Here is a 22,728-nt window from a genome sequence, read left to right on the forward strand (position 1 = left end):
CATATTCATGTCATCTGAATTTTTTTTAGTTGTCAATGAGTCCTTTCATTGCTTTTACTCTCAGTGACCTTTCTTACAACAAATTTGTCATAAAAAGTGGGTGAAGTAAAAACTGTTTTTTATTTTCAAAATTTATGATCTGTATCCTAAAACTCCTTCTCTATGACAGCCTGTTTACTGACAATTCACAAATTATAATACTCTCAGCTTTTCTATTAAATCTAATTTAATTTGAACATTTCTCCAGTGCATTTGGAAAAGCATATTGGATTTGTGGGATCGTTTTATTTTAATGATAAATAAAAATGAGGAATACATTCTTCATAGGTTAGTAAGTTCTTATTTAAGCAGTTCTCAAAATTGCTAAAATCTTCATGTTTATATTTGCTCATTGTATGTTTAGATTCCTAAATATACTTATTTTTAAAAAGTAAAAATAATAAATTTAACTTAGCACTTCTTTTCCTATAGGTCTCTGCTTGGGGTGGTTATGTATTTATCATCAATCTTATTCCACTGCATGTATTTGTGTTGTTACTGATGCAGAGATACAGCAAAAGAGTCTACATAGGTAAGTAATTTGATTTTTGACATCTGTCAGCTAACAGATGCTTTGTATACATTCTTTTTATTGAAGAGATATTTCTATTTGGTCAGTATTATGCATGAAAAGGTAAAAATAATTTTGTGTTCATTTTGCTGTTTATATTGATAAGGTCAGACATTTTTATGTAAGTGCTTTGTCATCAACTTTTCCTTGGTAAGTTGTTTTTTTTTGTTTTGTTTTTTTTTTTTTTGGTAGAAATTAGTCTGGGTTTGATATTTGTCAGCACTTTTTCCTCCCCTTAATTTTGGGGAATGGGAATTTTTATTGTGAAAATCATTCACATTTTTTGTATTGAATTCAACTCACTAAGAGATTGACATCCTCAAAGTAAGCAGTTTAATAAGCTTTCAAAAGCTCTTTTTTGGATAGTGTACTAATAGATTGAGTCTCTGTTGTCTCTAGAAAAATGTTCATTTTTCTCTACAGGTTTTAAAACAATATTTTCACTGTGATGCTTAGCAGTAGATGATGTTTTCACCTCAGATCTCATTTTCCATGATAGGGTTAGAACTTTTATGGGTTGAAGGAACTAGAGAGCAATTGTGAACTGAAACCAGTGTCTTAGTAAAATAATACAATTCTATTATAATAATGTTGGAAAACAATAACACAAAGATAAATCTTAAGTTCATTTTCAAAAGCATAGTAGCTTGGCTCAAAAGTTAACCATAGATTCGTCATATGACTTTAACTTTTCTCAAAAGTTAACCATAGATTCGTCATATGACCAAGCAGTTCCACTCCTAGGTATTTACCCAAGAGAACCAAAAATATATATTCATACAAAAGCTTCTATGTGAATGTTCATAGCAGAGTTTATTGTGCATAATGGCCAAAAATGAAGAAACCCAAATGTCTATCAACTGTATGAAACCATAAAATATGGTATGTTCATACAGTGGTGTATTATTAAGCCATGAAAAGGAATAAAATACTGATACATGCTACAACATGAACCTTGAAAACTTTATACCATTATGTAAAAAAGCCAGACATAAAAGGCCACATAGTGTATGGTTCTGTTAGTGTGAAATGTCCAGAGTAGGCAAATCTGTAGAAACAGAAAGTAGAGTTTGTGGGAAATGTCCAGAATGGGCAGATCCATAGAAACAGAAAGTAGATTAGTGGTTGCCTGGGAATTTAGGAGGGGGAGAATAGTGGAGAGGAGAGGAGAGGCGTGGCAATTAATGGATATGGGATTTCTTTCGAGGATGAGGAAATATTTTAGAATTAGATAGTAGTGATGGTCACACAACCTTGTGAATACACCAAAAACCATTACTGGATAGGTTATTAAAATATAAATTTTATAGCATATTAATTGTATCTCAACAACAACAAAAAAAGCATAGTATATTACATTTATAGCCATTTCAGCATACTTTTTTCATTGGATACTGTGAGGGTAGGTACTATTATTCTCATTTTACAGATGTGGAAATAAGAGGAGACATAATTTGCTAAATATCATATAGCTAATAATGGGGCTGAAGCTTGAACTCAAATTTTGGCTTTAAAGCCTATAATGAGCCAGCCATAGTAGCTCACACGTCTTATCCCAGCTACTCAGGAGGCTGAGGATGGAGTTCCACTTGAGTCCAGGAGTTCAAAGCTGCATTGTGCTATGATCTTGCCACTGTACTCCAGCCTGGGTGACAGAAGGAGACCTGTCTGTGATTGCATGAATGACTGAATGAATGGCCCATGATGCTAAAATCCATCAAATCTGTGTGCCTCTCGTATAAACAAATAACCTTACTGTTGAAATAAATAAACCTATGTATTTCTGTACCCCAAAAACACTATAAACAGTAGTTGGGATCCAGAAAGGAGAATAATAAATAATAGATTAAGCTTTTTTTAAAGTTAAATGGTTACAGTGAAGGAACTAAGAGGGTATTTTGTTGTTGCTTTGTTTAATTTTAAAAATCTGGAATCTTGGGAATTGAATGGTCAGAGGAATACGAGAGAGAAGACTGAGAAATACACTTTATGAAATGCTATGATTCAGGAAGAAGAGTCAAAGGAGATGTCAGAAGTAGTCCAATGAGTATATTGTTAAAATGGTCAGATGGAAGTGTATTCTACATAAAAGTTTAAAATTCAGGCAGTGTCCAACTCCCCTTTAACCTTAGCACCAAGATTTCAAAGGATTAGAATTTGAGAAAGTCTTTTGTATTTGGTAACTGGGATTTTTTTTTTTTTGGTCATTCTGGAAAAATATGAAATTCATACTACTTTGGTTGACTCTTGAGAGTATTTTGAGAAGAAAGAAAAATAAAATGGGTTAGGGATGTATGTGTGTATAAAGCTAATGTTCATAATGTTCAAATTCTCCTCTCTACCCAACTGGTAATCTTTTACTTATAATTATCCGGGGTATTTTGATGATTTCTAGTCTGCTTTCATAGGGTTTACTTGTAAATGGATGGAAAGTAGTATGATAGAGCAAGTGTTGCACTTCCTTCATCCAGAGTGTGTCAGGATTTAAGTTCAATTTCTCCTAATTTAATGGTCTTAAAACTATGGAAGCACTGTAAAGTGTTTGTATATAAAGTTCTTTGATTTTGGCACGTAACATCCTTTGTCTTTTGTTCTCCCTCCGCTTGAGCACAAATGTTTAGGTAAAAAAAAAAATGATCGATAAATGTCAAACTCATAATTATATTAGTTAAAAGTTTAGTTGTATTCTAAGCGTTGAATTAAATAACTTGAATTATTTTAAATAATTATGAAAAAATTGTGTCCTCTTTGAGTAGATTTCTTGCATGTGTCCTTAAAATCAATTTTAACACAACCACAGAAAACTGTCAAAGTTTATTCACATGTGGAAAAGGAGGCACATGGGAGGTAATGTGGATGTATAGTGGTAGAAGAGTGGCATGGGAATTGAGCAAGGGAGGTGTAAGAAAAGCTGAGATGGGAGGCCATCTCTACTTGAAATTTTGGGAGGAAAAATTTAATTTTCTGTTAAGAGATATTTTTGACTTGGTGAATTTCACTATATGGGGAAGTAAATGTTTAAAAATTATGTTATGCATAGGATTCTACTGTTTTAAGAGGAACACCCAAACCTTATGTTGCATTTGTAGAAGGAATGGCTCCTGCAAGAAATCACAGTAAAACTGATGGGATGTGAAGTGATTTAAGCTTTCTAATTTGATTAAAGCTTATCATACTTTGTGTTCATGTCATAAGGAAATTATTAAAGATATGAAGACAAATATAGGGATATTTACTGTGGTATAAATTGCAATTGTGAAAATATGGAACTAAAATGACCAATAGGGGAATGATTTTTTAATTGCAGTGTTGCCATATGGAATATTATGCAGCCTTTAAATTTAATCTTTCTGAGTTTTTGATGACATGGGAAAATGTTAATAAAAGACAGTAAGGATTACTAGTGATTTTTTTTTTTTTTTTGATACTTCTTGCTGCTTTCCAAATTTTCTGCTTTCCAAATACATACAATGAGTATGTGTTAAGTTTATAATAAATGAGACTTGGTTTTTGGTTTATAGACATAGGAATTTTACCTCAAGGGCTGCATTAACTAGATTAGGTTAGTAATTTAAGCACAGAGAAGAAATCAATTTCTAATATTGATGAATGCTTTTGAAATGTCACTAGAACAGCTTGTTTATGGTATTGTCTATTTTTTCTGCAGTGATGTGAGGAGAGTAACAGTTGTTTTTCATATTATGTCTAAAATGTATTTTTTGGATGATATTTGCTGGGAACCATCATTAAAAGTAAAGTTTTATAAACATACTACCTACTTTATTTCTGTACAGATTATTATGGGCATTATATATTTTGTGAATAAAGAAATAATCCAGTTATTGAGTACATTAAAAGTAAAGCCAAATTATTAGGAGTCATATTTATACTTGGCAGCTGTAAACAGAACACAGCTAATGCTAGTTTAACTTAGAAAAAACAAACTTAAAAAAATTGCATGTAAAAAATCTAGGATTAAAAAAAAAAAATTCCAGGATACAAGGGCTGGAAGCTCTGAAATTTATTTTGTCTAATTCTACCGTACTATTGAGGAAATTGAAGCAAATTTCACTCACCATATGTTCATTAAGTGTTGAAAAAATAAATACTGTGTTTCGTGCTAGCCATTATGATACAAAGATGAATTAAAAAACCTTCCTGTAAGGAGTGTATATTACACAATGTAATCAATTTAATAGCATATGATCAAAATGAAAATAGGGAAAAATTTGTGAAAATCAGTTTGGACTTTAACCATGTTCTTTTAAAAGTTTTGGAGCTAAGTCTTGATCTTGAGAAGACAGAATAGTCTAGAAGCAGACTTAAAATTTGTGGTAATGTAACCATAAATAAAAGGTACCATGACATTGAGGGTAAGAGTACATACTCCAGAGTCAATCTAGTAGGATTCAATTCTTGCTCCCTTACTACTGTGTAACTTTGGACAAATTACTGTCATTTGATGTCCTTAGGCCTTAATGTCCTCATTGGTCAAATAAAGACAATAATAGTTATTACCTTACAGATTGTTAAAGATTAATGAGTTATAGGTTAATATATGAAAGGTGCTTAATAATAAACACAAAAAAGTACTATTTAAGTGTTTGCTTTTGTTGTTGGTGTTAAAGTTATGGAGGAATAGCCAGATAGACAAAAGAGTTCAAGAGGGTAGGAGACGTGATTACTGTATTAAGACTGAGGGCATAAAACCCCAGTGTGAATCAAAGGAGTGTTCCTTCTTTTTTTTTTTTTGAGTGAAAATAAACTTTCAGCTATTTTTGGTTTTGAGAAACGTAATGGAGAAATAACACTTGTGTGTTATAAAGTGCAAAATAGCAATTAAAATATAACCTATAATAGGTTTTTTTTTGATAATTTTAAAATTTGATAATGTTGATATGGTTTGGCTGTGTCCCCACCCAAATTTCATCTTGAATTGTAGCTCCCATAATTCCCATGTGTTGTGGGAGGAACCCAGTGGGAGATAATTGAATCATGGGGGTGGTTTCTCTCATACTGTTCCATGTAAGTCTCACAAGATCTGATGGTTTTATAAGGGGAAACCCTTTTCTCTTGGTTTTCATTTCTCTCTTGCCTGCTGCCATGTAAGGTGTGCCTTTCACCTTCCACCAAGATTGTGAGGCCTCCCAGCCACGTGGAACTGTGAATCCATTAAAGCTGTTTTTCTTTATAAATTACCCAGTTTCAGGTATGTCTTTATCAGCAGTGTGAGAACAGACTAATACAGTAAATTGGTACTGGTAGAGTGAAACACTGCCAAAAAGATACTCGAAAATGTGGAATCACCTTTGGAACTGGGTAACAGACAGATACTGGAACAGTTGGAGGGCTCAGGAGAAGACAGGAAAATGTGGGAAAGTTTGGAGCTTCCTAGAGACTTGTTGAATGGCTTTGACCACCATGCTCATAATGATGTGGACAATGAAATCTAGGCTGAGATGGTCTCAGATGGAGATGAGGAACTTTTTGGGAAATGGAGTAAAGGTGGGTCTTGGTATGTCTTAGCAAAGAGACGAGTGGCATTTTGCCCCTGCCCTAGAGATTTTTGGAACTTTGAACTCGAGGTAGATGATTTAGGGTATCTGGTGGAAGAAATTTCTAAGCACCAAAGTATTCAAAAGGTGACTTGGGTATTGTTAAAAAGCATTCCGTTTTTAAAAGGGAAACAGAGCATAAGAGTTTGGAAAATTTGCAGTCTGACAATGTGATGGAAAATTTGCAGTCCAATGGAAAATTTGCAGGCTGACTGCGATAGAAAAGTAAAACCCATTCTCTGAGGAGAAATGGAAGCAGGCTACAGAAATATGCATTAAGTAACAAAGAGCCAACTGATAATGCCTAGACAATGGGGGAAATGTCTCCAGGGCATGTCAGAGACCTTTGCAGCAGCCCCTCCCATCACAGGCCCAGAGGCGTAAGAGGAAAACCTGGTTTCATGGGCCAGGGCCAGGGCCCTCCCTGCTGTGTTTTGCCTAGGGACTTGGTGCCCTGTGTCCCAGCTGCTCTAACCGTGGCTAAAAGGGGTTAAGGTACAGCTCAGACCATGGCTTCAGAGGTTGCAACCCCTAAACCTCAGCAGCTTCCACATGGTGTTGAGGTGCCCAGAAGTTCTGGGCTTGCAGGTGCCCAGAAGTCAAGAATTGAGGTTTGGGAACCTCCACCTAGATTTCAGAGAATGTATGGAAGTGCCTGGATGTCCAGGTAGAACTTTGCTGGAGGGGTGAGGCGGCTCTCAAAGAGAAGCTTTGCTAGGGCAGTGGGGAAGGGAAATGTGGGCTTGAAGCCTCCGCACAAAGTCCCCACTGGGGCACTGTCAAGTGGAGCTGTGAGAAGAGAGCTACCGTCTTCCAGACCCCAGAGTGATAGATTCACTGACTCCTTGCACCATGCGCCTGGAAAAGCTGCAGACACTCAATGCTAGCCCATGAAAGCAGCCAGGAGGGAGGCTGTACCCTGTAAAGCCACAGGGGCAGAGCTGCCCAAGACCGTAGAAACCCACCTCTTATATCAGCATGACCTGGATGTGAGACATGGGGTCAAGGGAGATCATTTTGGAGCTTTAAGATTTGACTGCCCCACTGGATTTTGGACTTGCATGGGATCTTCAGCTTCTTTATTTTGGCCCATTTCTCCCATTTGGGATGGGTGTATTTATCCAGTGCGTGTATCTCCATTGTATCTAGGAAGTAACTAACTTGCTTTTGATTTCAGAGGCTCGTAGGCAGAAGGGACTTACCTTGTCTTGGATAAGACTTTGGACTCTACTTTTGTGTTAATGCTGAAATGAGTTAAGACTTTTGGGACTATTGGGGAGGCATGATTGGTTTTGAAATGTGAGGACATGAGATATGGGAGGTGCCGGGGCAGAATGTATGGTTTGGCTGTGTCCCCACCCAAATCTCATCTTAAATTATAGTTCTCATAATTCCCACATGTTGTGGAGAGACTCGGTGGGAAATGATGCATGGGAGTGGTTTTCCCCATACTCTTCTCCTGGTGGTGAATAACTCTCACAAGATCTGATGCTTTTGTATGGGGAAACTCCTTTCGCTTGGTTTTCATTTCTCTCTTGCATACCACCTTGATTGTGAGGCCTCCTCAGCCACATGGAACTGTGAGCATTAAACCTCTTTTTCTTTATAAATTACCTAGTCTCAGGTATGTCTTTATCAGCAGTGTGAGAACAGACTAATATAAATGTATATAATTGAATAAGTGTGTATAGTTGAAAAAGTCAAATACGTACAGGGTTTATAGCAAATAAAATGTTGACTTCTTGTTTTTTGTTGTTTTTTTTTGGGGGGGGGGGTTGTTGTTGTTGTTTGTAGAAATGGTAGAGGAGATCTTGTCAAGTTGCCCAGGGTGATCTCGAACTCCTGGGGCTCAAGTGGTCCTCCCACCTCAACCTTCCAAAGTGTTGGGATTACAGGCGTGAATCACTGTGCCCAGCAGCATTTTATTTAATATAGCTAAGTTTTATTGCCACAAAATATTTGGGATTACACCCCATTATTTACAGTGATATTCAGTATGTAATTAAGTAGTTTTGATGGTTTTGATCTAAGGTATTGAAAACAATAAGACACTGTACAGTTTTATGTTTGTGGCAGATAAAGTTTTATCAAGACAAGAGATTACTCTTCTACAGATGGAATATATTACTTGCATTAATTGTTTTGCCTTTACTTTTTATTGTACCTTCAAGGTAAGTGAGCCAAGAGCAGACAGGCAAACAGGGGACTATAATAAGTACACTCCTCCCCCCCCCCCCGCCATTTTTTCCATAGATTTTCATTTAAAATTAGAAGTTTCAGTGTTGGTTACATAAAGTGAGTTTTCAAGATGTGTGTTTGTAACAGGCATTGAAGCTAGTTATTGGGGAAAAGAGATGGGATTTTCCTTAGATCGGTTTACGGTATTTATGGATCTGTTTTGCAGCTTTGCCAGTGGATATTTTAGAGGTTATTGGGGTTGGGGGCAACTGAAAGTTAAAACACAAAGGGAAGATGGTATTGCTTGCACCACCTATGCTACTGATATGACTCATTGTGTAGTTCACAAGGATTAGTCCTCCAGTATCTCCTTGTATTAAAACTCAGGATATTTAGAGCAAGGATCTCACCTGTGTTGTAGCAATAATCATTGGCCTGATCAGAAAGGCTTTTTCAGTGAATAGAAACAGTCTTCATGTTCTACAAGCCAAAAAGATGTAATAAATCACTTGGTACTCTTATTATCTAGAAGAATAGACCTGAGTGAGATTTCCTTTAAAGGTCTATTCTTCCCATTGAGACATGTGTGTTTCATAGTCTGGAAGAATTAACTCCTGCATAGAAGTAGTTATGAATTCTTTGTGATATCAGTTAAATGATAGTAGTAGTCGACATTAAGAAAAGGATGTGTTGGCCAGGCGCATTGGATCACGAGGTCAAGAGACTGAGAGTATCCTGGCCAACCTGGTGAAACCCCATCTCTACTTAAAATACAGAAATTAGCTGGGCTTGGTGGCGCGCACCTGTAGTCCTAGCTACTCTGGAGGCTGAGACAGGAGAGTTGCTTGAACCCAGGAGGCAGAGGTTGCAGTGAGCCGAGATCATAGCACTGCACTCCAGCCTGGCAACAGAAAGAGACTCTGTCTCAAGAAAAGAAAAGGGGGAAAGAAAGAAGAGAGAGAGAGAGAGAGAGAGAGAGAGAGAGAGAGAAAGAAAAGGGCGTGCTGAGAAGAACCAAAACGTTTTCAGTGGTAGCATGACTTGTGGTGACAAGATTTGTGATATCCTGTGGTTTAAATCTTTTTTTGTGTGTGTGTTTGTTTCACTTTCTTCTTTATGAGTGAATTAAATTTGCTGGTAGTTGGTTTTTACTGCTTCTTGATTTGTTAGGTATAGTCACTACTTAGCTCTAGAAGTTACTGAGGATCATTACCTAACACCTCTTAAGTTACATAAAAATTATATATTCCATGAGTTTTTCATAGTCTCCAAACACACCCACCCACACACACACACACACACACACACAGTGCATTTGTAATTTCACTGTATTTTAATATTATTTCATTAACCATTGCCAGAATTAAATCAATTGTTCCCACGTGGTAGAACTTAAACCAAGATGTACTTTGTTTAGATTTGTTTTTTCCTGGTATATTATTTTTTTCATTTTAATTATCAGTACAAGATACACTTGCTGAGGTTTTTTGTTTTTTTTTGTTGTTGTTTTTTTGTTTTTTGTTTTTTGTTTTTTTTTTTGTTTGTTTTGAGACAGAGTCTCACTCTGTCACTCAGGCTGGAGTGCAGTGGTGTAATCTCGGCTCAACTGCAACCTCTGCCTCCTGGGTTCAAGCAGTTCGCCTGCCTCAGCCTCCTGAGTGGCTGGGACTACAGGCGTATGCCACCACACCTGGCTGATTTTTGTATTTTTAGTGGAGATGGGGTTTTACCATGTTGGGCAGGCTGGTCTTGAATTCCCAAAGTGCTGGGATTACAGGCGTGAAACACTGCACCCAGCCACGCTTGCTGTTTTAAAAATGTTGTGATTAAGTATCTCTACTGAAGTGTTTCGAACAAGTAATTTCTTGCTGCTTTTACAAGTCTGGAGTTTGTAAAATAAAAGTTTCAGTGATTCATTCTCAACATAGTTTATAGTGAGCATTGTCCTTGGAAAAGAGAAATGATTTTTATCATTATGTATACCTGTTAAGTTAATCATATATTTCTCTCTGCTGGTCAAGAAGAATCAGTGTTTTGTGTTTTTTTGTTGTTTTATTTTTTAATCCATGTTTCTTACTATTCTTTACCCTGCATATCTACCAGAGTTCACATTAACCAAAAGTGATTACAAAGAAGTAAAATATCTTTAGTATTCAAAGCCTTCATAAGCCTTTAATCATATTTGTTTATAATAAAGCAAAATTGGTTGGATTTTAAAGTGTTTACCCATTGTGTTTCTTTTGGCTGATACTATTTTGGTTGAGAGAGAGCAAAGCAATTCAGAAATGCTAATATGATTTAACATGGGTTAAAGTTAATGGGAATATAGTATTTGCATAACCTTTTCTAACTTTATTTACATAAAAACTATAATGATAACTTAAAAGTGTAAAGAGTATTGTCAACCTAAGCTGTAATGCCTTGTCAGAAAGAAGGTACTTAAAGATTGCTTTGGGGAACAGCAAACTTCTTCAATACTTAAAATTTCATTTAAATTTGAGTCAGATTTTTCAGTACCTTTTCTTTTACTTGAGCACATTAAGTCAAGGGCTATGGTATATTCTCTTTGTCAGTCTCATCCCACCCTTGGATATAAAATACTTCCAAGAATGTAGACATCTTTACGTTCTTTTGAGAAGATTATTACTCATCTGTCCCAGATTAGAGATTTTCTTTGGTTAAGAATAAACGAGAATAATAATATGTGTGTGTGTATATGTATATACATATCTTTCTAATGGTAATTTTTTATGGAATTTTTCTCACACATTGGAATTATGATCTGCAGTAATGGATGCCAGTAACTGTGCATCCACAGGATGGCAGTGTGGTAACATTTTCATGATGTGATTTATAAATGATTTACAACACTATTGGTATCATGCATTTCCTTAGAGCTCACCAGTTTGATGGAATGCTTTATTCTAACTTGAAGGGTAAGAAATGTAGGTTTACATGGATGGATAGAAAGTTGTAATAGATGGATATGGTAGTTTAGTCAGGGTTCTTAAAGAGTTCATTGGAAGGAGAATTGGTAGAGAATGATGGCTATGGGTTTGTCTTGTTGAGGTCTTGTGAGAACACTAGAGAGCAGTACCAGACATTAATTACCTCTTCATTGTCCGTGTCAAGAAGAGAAGAGATCTTAAGTTTTATAGAGCCTTACCCTCCACCAAATGTCACATGACCTTCCTTCCTAATATTATGGTTATTTGTTTACATCTCTGATTTTTACCAATTTATCTGACTCTTAGAGGATAGGATTGATCTTAAGATTTTCTGCTTTTAGAATATATTGACCATACTAAAGTTAATGTTTAAATGCATAAATTGAAGGGGTAATTTCTGAACATGTATTAGATGCTATAGTACAACGTCTGGCAAAAAGCGTATGTTTTCATTTTGCAGTGGAGATTGTGTTTATTTATTTATTTTGAGATAGAGTTTCACTTTTGTTGCCCAGGCTGAAGTGCAATGCGATCTCCTCGGCTCACTGCAACCTCCGCCTCCCCGGTTCAAACGATTCTCGTACCTCAGCCTCCCAAGTAGCTGGGATTACAGGCATATGCCACCATGCCCAGCTAATTTTTGTATTTTTAGTAGAGATAGTGTTTCTCCATGTTGGTCAGGCTGGTCTCGAACTCCCAACCTCAAGTGATCCACCCGCCTCAGCCTCCCAAAGTGCTAGGATTACAGGTGTGAGCCATCGCGCCTGGCCAAGATTGTGTTTATTTTTAAGAATTGAGTTACTTCACCATTTCTTTTACTCAAATGTATCTCATTTCTTATTTTCTGTGTCTTAAAATGTAGATTTATAAATGAGATTTAAATTGAGGTATAGCAATATATGTGTAATTTTACAAATTCAAGCAGAGCAGTCAGTATTAAGCAAGGTATTTGTGGTATTTGACATATTATCTGGCAAGCAATCTTCAACTTTATTTAATGGAAGTACAGGTTGAGTACGCCTAATTTGAAAATCCAAAACTTTCTGAGCGCCAATTTGATGCTCAAAGGAAATGTTCACTGGAGCGTTTCCTGTTTTGCATCACCAGTTTGGGTATGCTCAACTGTTGAGTATAATGCAAGTATTCCAAAAGTCCAAAAAACGTCTGGTCCCAAGCATTTTAGATAAGGGATGTTCAAACAGTCTATCCGTGTACTGAAGAGTGCTATCACATAAAACATGTATCTCCAATATGTAAACATCTCAGGATCAGTGATCCAAAAAATGCAAAAAATAGGGACTTGGGTCCAGTTCTTTTAAAAGTAAATGCTTATGTTTGGAATGTTGCAGATACCATATTTATCAAATTTGTTTCATTGGTGCTGGTAAGTAGGTATGAATGAGACTAATTGGGATAGAGGAAGTTTCAAGGTAAAATACTGTCTAAAACTTGTCTGTTTCTATTAGTTTATTTAGCATTAACCTATGTTTACCAAATAATACAAATTAAAGTCCCACCTGGGCTTTTTCATTTCCTGATATTTTCTTTTTTTCTTGAACTCTCCATCACTTTTACTATTAACTTAATCTCCAGTGCGTTTGCTTCTGTATAAAGTGTTTTCTGCTTTACTAATGACAGTAAATGTCTCTGAGAAGTTGCATGAAAGTGCTCAATTGAGAGTATTGTCAGGTCTACACTTCTTTTCCAATATGCCTGGAAATGAATTTGAGCAAATGTCTAAGAGGAAACTTCATCTGTAGTTACCAAATGTGATTGCTAAAATTTTTACATTGTCAAGCAAAGTGTGGCTCCATTTGAAGAGAGAGAAAGTATGAATGAATATGAGTATGAATATATATTTGTGTACCCATATACCTGCTAGTGATTATTTCTGGAGAATGTGACTTAAAGGGAAATAAATAGGGTGGAAACTTCTTCACTTTTTACTTTAAGACAAAAACAACACCTATTACCTTTGGGATTGAACCAGTTATCCATACAGACAGATGCAGATTTGTGGTTAGCATGGGCGGAAATAGGAGAGAATGTGTAGTAGTAAGAGCTTAATGAGTGTAGGGTTTTGTTTTGGGGCAATGAAAATTCTTTGGGACTATAGAGGGGTAGTGGTTGCACAACCTTGTGAGTGTACTCAATACCCCTGAATTGTTCTCTCTAAAATGGTTATGTAGTGTGACTTTCACCTCAGTTTTTTAAGAGGGCTTTTTCATTCAGTTTGTATCATTTCTTATGCTGAATCTAAATTCTGTGACAGTGTTACAGCGTTCAATGTTTATTTGTACTTAGAATAAAGAAATCCAGTTTCAGAGGTGGTTGTGGTGTTTCAACATAAGTGGACTTAGCTATAATAAAAACATAAATGACATAAGTTTTCTCAGGCGTAGTCAATTTCTAGTTGTGCCTTTGTGTATTCTGTGTTTGTCTAGGGTTTGACTTCTCAGCTCTGGATATCTGAAAGGCCTGTTGTTAATAGAATATTAGTTTATAATTGTTGGGAGGGATCTACAAGTCTTGTCCAACCCATATTCTATAGTGAGGAAACTGAAGCTTTTGCTGTTAAGTAGTTGTTCAGGATTACATAGTGATCTTGTTCTCAGTTTTTAATTTTCTTTATACGTTAGTATGCATGGTTTTTTTTTTTTTTCTTCTGCCTCTGTAACTCTCCTTTATCAGGGCTTCAACAAGCTGATTTGTAATTTGTAGACATTTCAGGTCATGTGATGGGGAAATTCTTATTTAACTTTGATTACATTTGGATTTGGGTATGTCATAGACGGTAATTCCATTCCAACATTAATGTGTTTGGAAAGAACATTATCTGATGGATTACTTCTGTTGTCTTCTCTAGACAGCTGGTCCTCCATTAGCTTGAGGTCAATGGAAACTTTACTTACTTTGGTCCTTCCTATTAAATTTATGAGCTTCTTACTGTCTTCCTAACACTATGGTCATCTCATCATATAGATTGTGAGGCAACTTAATATTTGAACCAGTAGCCCGTAACTTACCTTCTCTAGATGGGTTTCTTTTAAAAGCAAATCAATATTCTTTCTCATCTAAGTTGAGTAAGGAGGAAAGTGTGTGCGGTAGTCTGTGCTACACAGTATTTAGGATACACAAATATGTGTATTGTGTATTCTTAAATATACCCCCAATCTTTGTTTTTGATAGAGTAGTTTATTTGCCAAAAACTATTAAATGGTATGCATTAAATGATGTATAATTAAGTTATGTATAATCTGTATAAATGATGTGTAATCTGTATAAATGGAGTAGTTTTTACGTTGACTTATCTCAGATGGGCTTTATCTTTATTTCTACTGAATTTTTAGTTTCAGTGACTTCAAATACTTTCTCTCTGATCAGTTGCCTAACAGTGGTCTGTGCATATAAACCAAGTATTTGACACAAATTGTAAATCCCTCCCCAGTTTCCTTGTCCATTTAGATTGACAAACTTAATTTAGATTGACGAGAATACTATAATATACTTAGTGTGAAAAGAAGTGAGTTTCCTTTATTAGATGCTAAATTCAGTAGCTGGTGTATATAATGGTTTGACTTCTGTGTCCTTAGTTCTTTACAGAAAACTTGGTGGACATATGAATTTATTTAACTCATAGTACTATTCAAAGAGTATTATGGGATAATAAAAAGGTAGGAAAGACTTGAGAGCTTTTGAGACAGTAGCAGGTATTCACATGCTGGCAGTGGTGATGAGTATTAAGTCATGTGTATTTTGGATTAATGCCAGTAGGACTGGTATTTACTTAATTGTATGTATGTATTACTTGGCTTCTTGAGTCATATTAATGATTACTAATGGTAGATCAAAACAAACTTGATTCCATTTCTGGGAAAGGAGTGCAACACGAGTCTCACAAACTGTTGTAATGATCTGCAAAATACAGTACTAACTTTTTTGAAAATGAATAGAATATTCACAGTCTGTAATATATGGTTAACAAATGTACATCTAATAAAAGTCATTTCAAGATTCTGTTCTTAAGTTCAGTTAATGCTTTGCTAAAAAACAGGATTTACATATACTTTTATGTTTTAGGTAATTAATGGTAGTAGTAAATTATCCTTGTTTCCTATTTTGTCTTTATAGCATATAGCACTTTCTACATTGTGGGTTTAATATTATCCATGCAGATACCTTTTGTGGGATTCCAGCCAATCAGAACAAGTGAACACATGGCAGCTGCAGGTATGAAAAAATACGTATTTTCCTTCTTCTAAAGAATATGTGGACGTGTGATTGGCAGTCTTCCAAGAGATGACAGTTTTTAATCATTTTAGTTGTTGCAGTGACAACCAAAGTAATCTGAGTCACAATTATGGGAAATCTGTAGATAAAAATTTTATCAGAGATTCTCATTGCAAGGTTCATGACCCATTAGAAGTCTGCGGGTAGTTATTTTATTTGTAATATCTGTACACTGATATAGATAGCAATATATAACTTTCAGACATGGTGTTTCTATAGAGTTTATTATCAGATTCTCAGTGGAGTCTGAATTAATCCCCATCTTCCCAGAATAGTTAAGAATCACTAACTTACTGTTATACTTAGATTTCTGAATGGATGTCGTCTCTTTACCAAGTAGTAATTTGAGACAGAGAGATGTGTATTTAGTGTTGTGTACACAATAATGAATAGAATGTCTGTGTAGATACACAGTCACCTGTCTTTACACATATGCATTACAACATTTCCTAAACTCTAAATCTTTGATGATACTTAACCATTGTAAAATGGACTTTTAAAAAACAACCCTTAAAATTAAATTTATTTTTTAAAATTAATGTTCTAGATGGTTGAAGATTCTTACAAAGTTTTATGTTTAATGTTTTTGTATCATGTTTTGTACTTTTTGAGAATCTGTTTTTGCAATTACTCCTTTAGTTTTGTATATCTTAGCACTCACCTTTGTATTTACTAATGTAGGGGAGGAAAGATTGTTATCTCTAACAAGAGACAGATTAAGAGAAAAGCATGAATTTTACATGACACAAGAGTCTTCAGAAGTGAACATTTTTAAAAGGCAGGGAAACTGTATTTTTATGCTTAGGTTTGATGAAGAGTGGACAGTCATGTAGAAATAAGATTGGACAAAGAGAAGTATGATCTAATGGCAATAGACTGGGAAGAACTTAAAGCCTGTTTGTTCCTATTCTTCTTGGTATCTCTTGTGTCTTCATCTTTTCCTCTGGGTAGTAGAAGGACCCCTCTGGAATGAGGATCTTATAACCTACTTACAGGAAAGTCAGAGAATTATTTTATGACCTGCCTCAGGGGAGAACAAACAGAAAAGATGAGAAAGACTTCCCAGCTTCTGCTGGTTTCTCAAATGCCAAGATGCCATAATTTGGCGTGGGCCCTGATGCTAATTTAGAATCTTGTCTAAATGTGTAATTAAGGTCACATCTTATTACTCAGTTATAAATAGTAACTATATATCAAGATTATCCTGGTCCTAAGTCTTTGTATCCTTCAGCAAAACAAATTGGAGAATTGTTTTTCAATGATTTTAAAAAATTACTTCCCTCCACCCCAGAAAACCCCCCAAAATATAGGGAAAAGGGAGGAACTTAATGTGTTAAATAGGCTTGTTACTCAAATGGGAATTTTTCCCCCTTCGGCGTGGTACATGTGTGAGGAGTCTGATCATTTAAAAACAAAAAAAAGTGACAAAATTTTTTGTATGTGTTAGTTGGGCAGCTGTCATTTGACAAAGGAAATGTTGGCCAAATGAAATAACTAGTCTTTGATACGAATGGTACAGGACATTCAAAGAAGCTCTTTCAAATGAAAGTTTTTAAATAGCCTTGGAAAACTGCTTTGTTGATTATATGACCCTTTTCTTTAATTAGGTGTCTTTGCGTTGCTGCAAGCTTATGCTTTCTTGCAGTATCTGAGAGACCGATTAACAAAACAAGAGTTCCAGACCCTTTTCTTTTTGGGTGTATCACTAGCCGCAGGTGCTGTGTTCCTTAGTGTCATCTATTTGACTTATACAGGTAGGTGTTATCACCTGTGGGATGTGAATACTGTCTGTACAAACAATACAAGAATAATAGCCTAACATTCTAAAATCTGAGTAATAGTATGACTACAAAGTGATTTTTTTTCTTTTTCTTTTTCTTTTTCTTTTTCTTTTTTTTTTTTTTTTTTTTTTTTGAACAGTATATCTTAATTTTGTGGCATCAAGCTCTTACAAATCTACTTTGAAGCATCCTTCTCTTGCTGGATGAATAGGCCCAAACTATAAAAAGGAAAAAGAAAAAATCAGAACTGTTATTTACCTACTATATGCTCACTTTCTCTTGCATGCACACACACTCCTTCTTTCTCCCCTACTTTTCAGCAGTTTACTAACAGAATCAGTTTCAGTCTGCTTCTGGATTCTAAGTTACCCTCTAACCTTGATTTACCAGTCCTTAGAAACAAATTAAATTATTTCTAAATTTATTCTGTCAAATTAATGTAAAAGCCATGAGTGTTATAATCATCTTTGAATTTATCTGGTGGGATATGGCATACGAATCAGATCATTTAGAAACTCCGTTCCCCTGCCCCCCCCCCAACTCCTTTTTTTTTTTTTTAATGATCTGGTCTTGTTTAATGCCTTAGCATTGTTAGTCAACTAAAAGCTTAAGAGAATTGGAAAACTTTGTACAACTTTATCTCAAGTGGGTTTCTCTGGAAATGGATTCTCCACGGATATTGTTTTTATTTGATCACTACCTTACTTTTTCTGACTGCCAACTGTCCGAAATACATCTATAAATGCAAACTGAAATTCTTCGAACATTAGTTTGTCTATCTGTAATTAACAATAAACATAAAGGCAATAAGAGATTTACAAAATAATAAAAAGGCAGATGAATTTCCTCTGTGTTTTTTCTTCCAAGGTTACATTGCACCATGGAGTGGCAGGTTTTATTCGTTGTGGGATACTGGGTAAGTGCAGTTACGTTGTTTGGCATCATATTTATTGAAATACTCCTTTTCCTTTGTTTTTATCTGTTTTGTCAGTGCTTCATTCAGTTCTTGGGCAACATTTCTATAAGAACCAAAGATGCTAGTTTAGTAAATGTTAAATTCCTTGTATTTTATCTTGTTATGATACCTGTTTTGAATGCACCTTTAGTATGAAATGTGCATTGTGTATTTCTGTTCTGCATGGGCAACTCCTTGTTTCCGTTTTGTTTGTAAGAATATTTAGGTAAACTTTGTGCAATTTAAAGATTGATTTTTCTTTTACCTAACATGTAACATTTTCATCTTTAGTAATAATTTTTTATTCTTAAGAATTGTTGAGGATACTGTGTTATAATTTAATTGCCATAGATAGGAAGAAAGTTTAATTTTTTTCTAATACCATCTGATTTAAGTTTTTTAAATCTGTGAAACAGAGAATATATATCTGTTGTGGGGTTTTTCTAGAGTGCTGTTAGAAAATGAGTTAATACATATGGTTTTGAATTAGACTAGTTCAGTAAAACTTTTTGTCTCTAAAATGATTTCTTGGAGATTAGAAAACATCTATTGATTATAATTTATGCCCCTCCTCTGTTTCTGCTGTTCTGTCTTGTTACTCCCCAGGCGGCTCAATAAAAATTTATTGAACAGACATGCTTTCTGATGTGATACCAGAAGGACTTGTGTCCAGGTCTAATTAAAGGACATGAGCAAATTATGCATGAATGATTGGAACTAACAATTAGACACATACTTCAGGAGTTCAGCCTATGAATCACTAACGAATTTGAAGAATAACCCAAGTTGTAGACTGTTATTCTGATTAGGTTAAATTGCTAGGTTAACTTGTGCAGTTACATTTATTCTTAATTTCTAAACTTTAATTGACTACTTTAGAATCTCAGAGTGTTTCAGTAATAATTTTTTCAGTTCTTTCCATTTTCTTCACTTGCCTCCATGCCAGCTTTGTGTCAAGCAAGGCATCGTCTTTGTGTAAGGTATAATTATTGGGTAAAGTATTTCTGCTGCAGGTTGAGTATTCAAAATCTGAAATGCTCTAAAATCGTAAACTTTTTGAGCACCAACATGATGCTGAAAGGAATATTGAAGCATTTCAGAATTTCAGATTAGAGATGCTGAACCGATAAGTATAATGCAAATATTCTAAAATCTGAAACACTGCTGGTTTCAGATAAAGGATATTCAGTCTGTAGTAATAATTCCAAAAGGTAATGAGACTCACTGATGCAAACATGAAAAATGCTGACTTAAACTGCAGAACAAATTGCCATTTGAACAGAGATTTTTGTATTGGAATTCAGAGCCAACATTCTTACGTCTGGATCTAGATAATTATCTCAATTTTACAGACGGCATATTAGTTTCAGTTTTACCAACATAGACCAAACAGGTTTATATCCAGTATAGCTGGTTACTTTGGAAGGTATATTTAAATAAGAAGGGGTAGGGAGTAGGTACCATTTATACAACCAAACAAGATTTCTTAATCTAAAAGGAACAACTGTTTTATCACGTAATTGTAAACAATACTAACTTTTTTAATACCAGGTATGCAAAAATACACATTCCAATTATTGCATCAGTGTCTGAGCATCAACCTACGACTTGGGTGTCTTTCTTCTTTGATCTACATATTCTTGTATGTACCTTCCCAGCAGGCCTTTGGTTCTGCATCAAAAATATCAACGATGAAAGAGTATTTGGTAAGAGAGGTTTTTAATGAATACTTTGATATGGAATAGTTGTTTTTCTTTTTGAGATTATTTACTTTAAATTATTGTTTCTCTTTGTTTGACTCTGTATATTCGACATACATTTTCTCCCTTATTTTGCATAGGTGCTTAACCAAGAAAAATTCATTGAGAGGCCAGGCATGGTGGCACACGCCTGTAATCCCAGCACTCTGGGAGGCTGAGGCGGGTGGATCACCTGAGGTCAGGAGTTCGAGAGCAGCCTGGCCAACATGGTGAAACCTTGTCTCTACTAAAAATACAAAAATTAGCCGAACATGGTGGCACATGCCTGTAATCCCAGCTACTCAGGAGACTGAGACAGGAGAATTACTTGAACCTGGGAGGCAGAGGTTGCAGTGAGTCAAGATCAAGCCACTGCATTCCACCCTGGGAATCAGAGCGAGACTCTGTCTCAAAAAAAAAAAAAAAAAAAAAAACATTGAATTTGTATTAAGTATTTTGATTGTTTTAATTTAGGACTAGTATATTATGGTTTCTGAGAGGTTAATGTTATAGTTTGTGTTTGAGAACTGAAAATTTTAACTTTGTTGACAATAGCCTTGACTTTATTTTCTGAGTAAAATTTTATTTAGGAAGAAGCTTTTAGGGACATTCATCTTCCAGATTTCAGAGCAAAGTCCATTTTATAACGGAATAAGGATCACCTTTCAGTAAACATCCTCTTCATTGATAGATTTGTATATTTCCAACTAATAAGACTTGAAATACAAAATATTTAAAAGCCAAGTATTTAGGATTTGATATTTCTAATACAAGTGGACAAAATAAGTAGATATCAAAGGCTTCTATGTGATTTAATCACACATGAAATATGCCATGGTTGTTTGGTATAAGATAAAAACTGAAACTGAGAAAAGCTTTATCACGTGCACAGGATCACACCAGTCAGTAATTTGTAATGCTAGAAACTTGTACAATTATGGGGCCTGGACCATGAGTGACATATCAATCAGGAAAGAAAGAACAGCACTTGTAGGGGTTCAGTTTAAAGGATGGCACACTCATTCTTCTCTAGGTTAATGGACCCTGGATAAGGCCCTGTTAATACTGCATCATTCAAGAAGATTTAACTTAAACCTCATGACTCAGTAATCCCATTCCTATGTATATATCTAAGATAAGTGAGTGCATATATCTACCAGAAGGCTTGTGTAAGAATGCACTAGTAATTTTATCTACAGTAACCTCTAATGGTAAATATTCCAAAGTCATCAGCAGTAGAATGAATAAATTTTTATATATCTGTAGTGGAATACAACACAGCAATCAATAAAAGAACAGGATGGGGAATTAAGAGAAACCAATACAAAAGAGAACATTTTTATGTGATTACATTCCTGTAAAGTTCAAGAATAAAGAATACTAATTCTTTAGAAGTCTAAATAGTGGTTACCTTTCTTTGTAGGGGAGGGGATAGTTATTGACTGAGAAGAGGCATGAGGACATATAAAAATGTTCTATATCATTATGGGTTGTAGTTACACAGGTGTGTATATATACAAATTCATGGAGATACACAGTTAAGAATATGATGTGATATACTTTTTAGTCAGAAAAAAATTAGCGTCAGATAAGATAGCTCACGTGACTCACTGAATTTGTAAAGTCATACATAGCCTTCAGCCAGAAATAGAGCCTTTTCCTGTGGTTATTAGCACGTTATCCAGAAAGTTCTGGCTATTGGAAATTTGTTTCAAAAATTTTTTTAAGTTTCTTGGCAGTAACTTTGCCGGTTCCTCCTTTGATTAATAACTTATGTTCTTCTCATCCTGTTTTTGTTTTAAAGCAGGCTTCATGCCAGATTTTGGCACTGGTTTTTTATAGATTTAAAATCTATATATTTATTTTGCCTGGTGATATCATGCACAGATATGTTTTTATCTGCCAGCTATGGATTTTTTATGATGTTATTGACAAATAATGAATTAAGTCTAATTCTTCGTAACTAATTAAATTAGAATAATATACATTTTTCTAAACTGTGGATATGTAGATTTTATTTAGTGAACACGAGCTATAATTTCTAAATGTGGCTAATTAATCAGTTGGTCAGTAGTATCAATTTAGAAACAATTAGATCGTTTGTGAGACATTTATATAATTCCAGATTGGTTTTATAGTGTGGTTTTAAGTATCTAGTTCAGTTTTCCTGGGAACTTTTTCCCTCCGACATATTGTAAGAGAATTTGTCTTTGCAGTTGCTCTATATGCAATCAGTGCTGTCTACTTTGCTGGAGTGATGGTGCGACTGATGTTGACTTTGACTCCAGTCGTGTGTATGCTGTCTGCAATTGCCTTTTCAAATGTTTTTGAGCACTATTTGGGGGATGACATGAAAAGGGAAAATCCACCTGTGGAGGACAGCAGTGATGAGGATGACAAAAGAAATCCAGGAAATTTGTATGATAAGGTGGGGAATCTAAAGTAAGGCCTTTAAATTGTCTATGTACTTTCTTAATTTTTCTACCACAGTAAGAACTATACATATCAAGAAATGTTATTAAATGATGATTTTGACAAACTGTGACTTTTCTAGTTGGTCTTCACTGTTTGCCTCAAAATGTGAATCCTGGTCAGTCTTTTAGCCCAGAGTTAGAAAATAGAATGTAATCAGAGAAGGAATTCTTACTTCTTTTTGGTCATTTGTTATCTGA

The 22,728-nt window shown here is 35.1% G+C and overlaps 1 protein-coding gene across 1 annotated transcript in view; it reads left to right on the forward strand.

Moving 5' to 3' along the window:
• The window catches only part of STT3B (STT3 oligosaccharyltransferase complex catalytic subunit B), a 104,996-nt gene that overhangs the window by 66,759 nt on the left and 15,509 nt on the right, over positions 1-22,728 (forward strand). The window contains exons 5-10 of the mRNA XM_008009357.3: positions 472-571; positions 15,423-15,521; positions 17,189-17,335; positions 18,230-18,278; positions 19,869-20,023; positions 22,273-22,484. Coding sequence (XP_008007548.1) covers positions 472-571; positions 15,423-15,521; positions 17,189-17,335; positions 18,230-18,278; positions 19,869-20,023; positions 22,273-22,484 — 762 coding nt within the window. The remainder of the gene's footprint in view (positions 1-471; positions 572-15,422; positions 15,522-17,188; positions 17,336-18,229; positions 18,279-19,868; positions 20,024-22,272; positions 22,485-22,728) is intronic.

Source organism: Chlorocebus sabaeus, chromosome 15 (genome assembly GCF_047675955.1).
Source record: "Chlorocebus sabaeus isolate Y175 chromosome 15, mChlSab1.0.hap1, whole genome shotgun sequence".
NCBI lineage: Eukaryota > Metazoa > Chordata > Mammalia > Primates > Cercopithecidae > Chlorocebus > Chlorocebus sabaeus.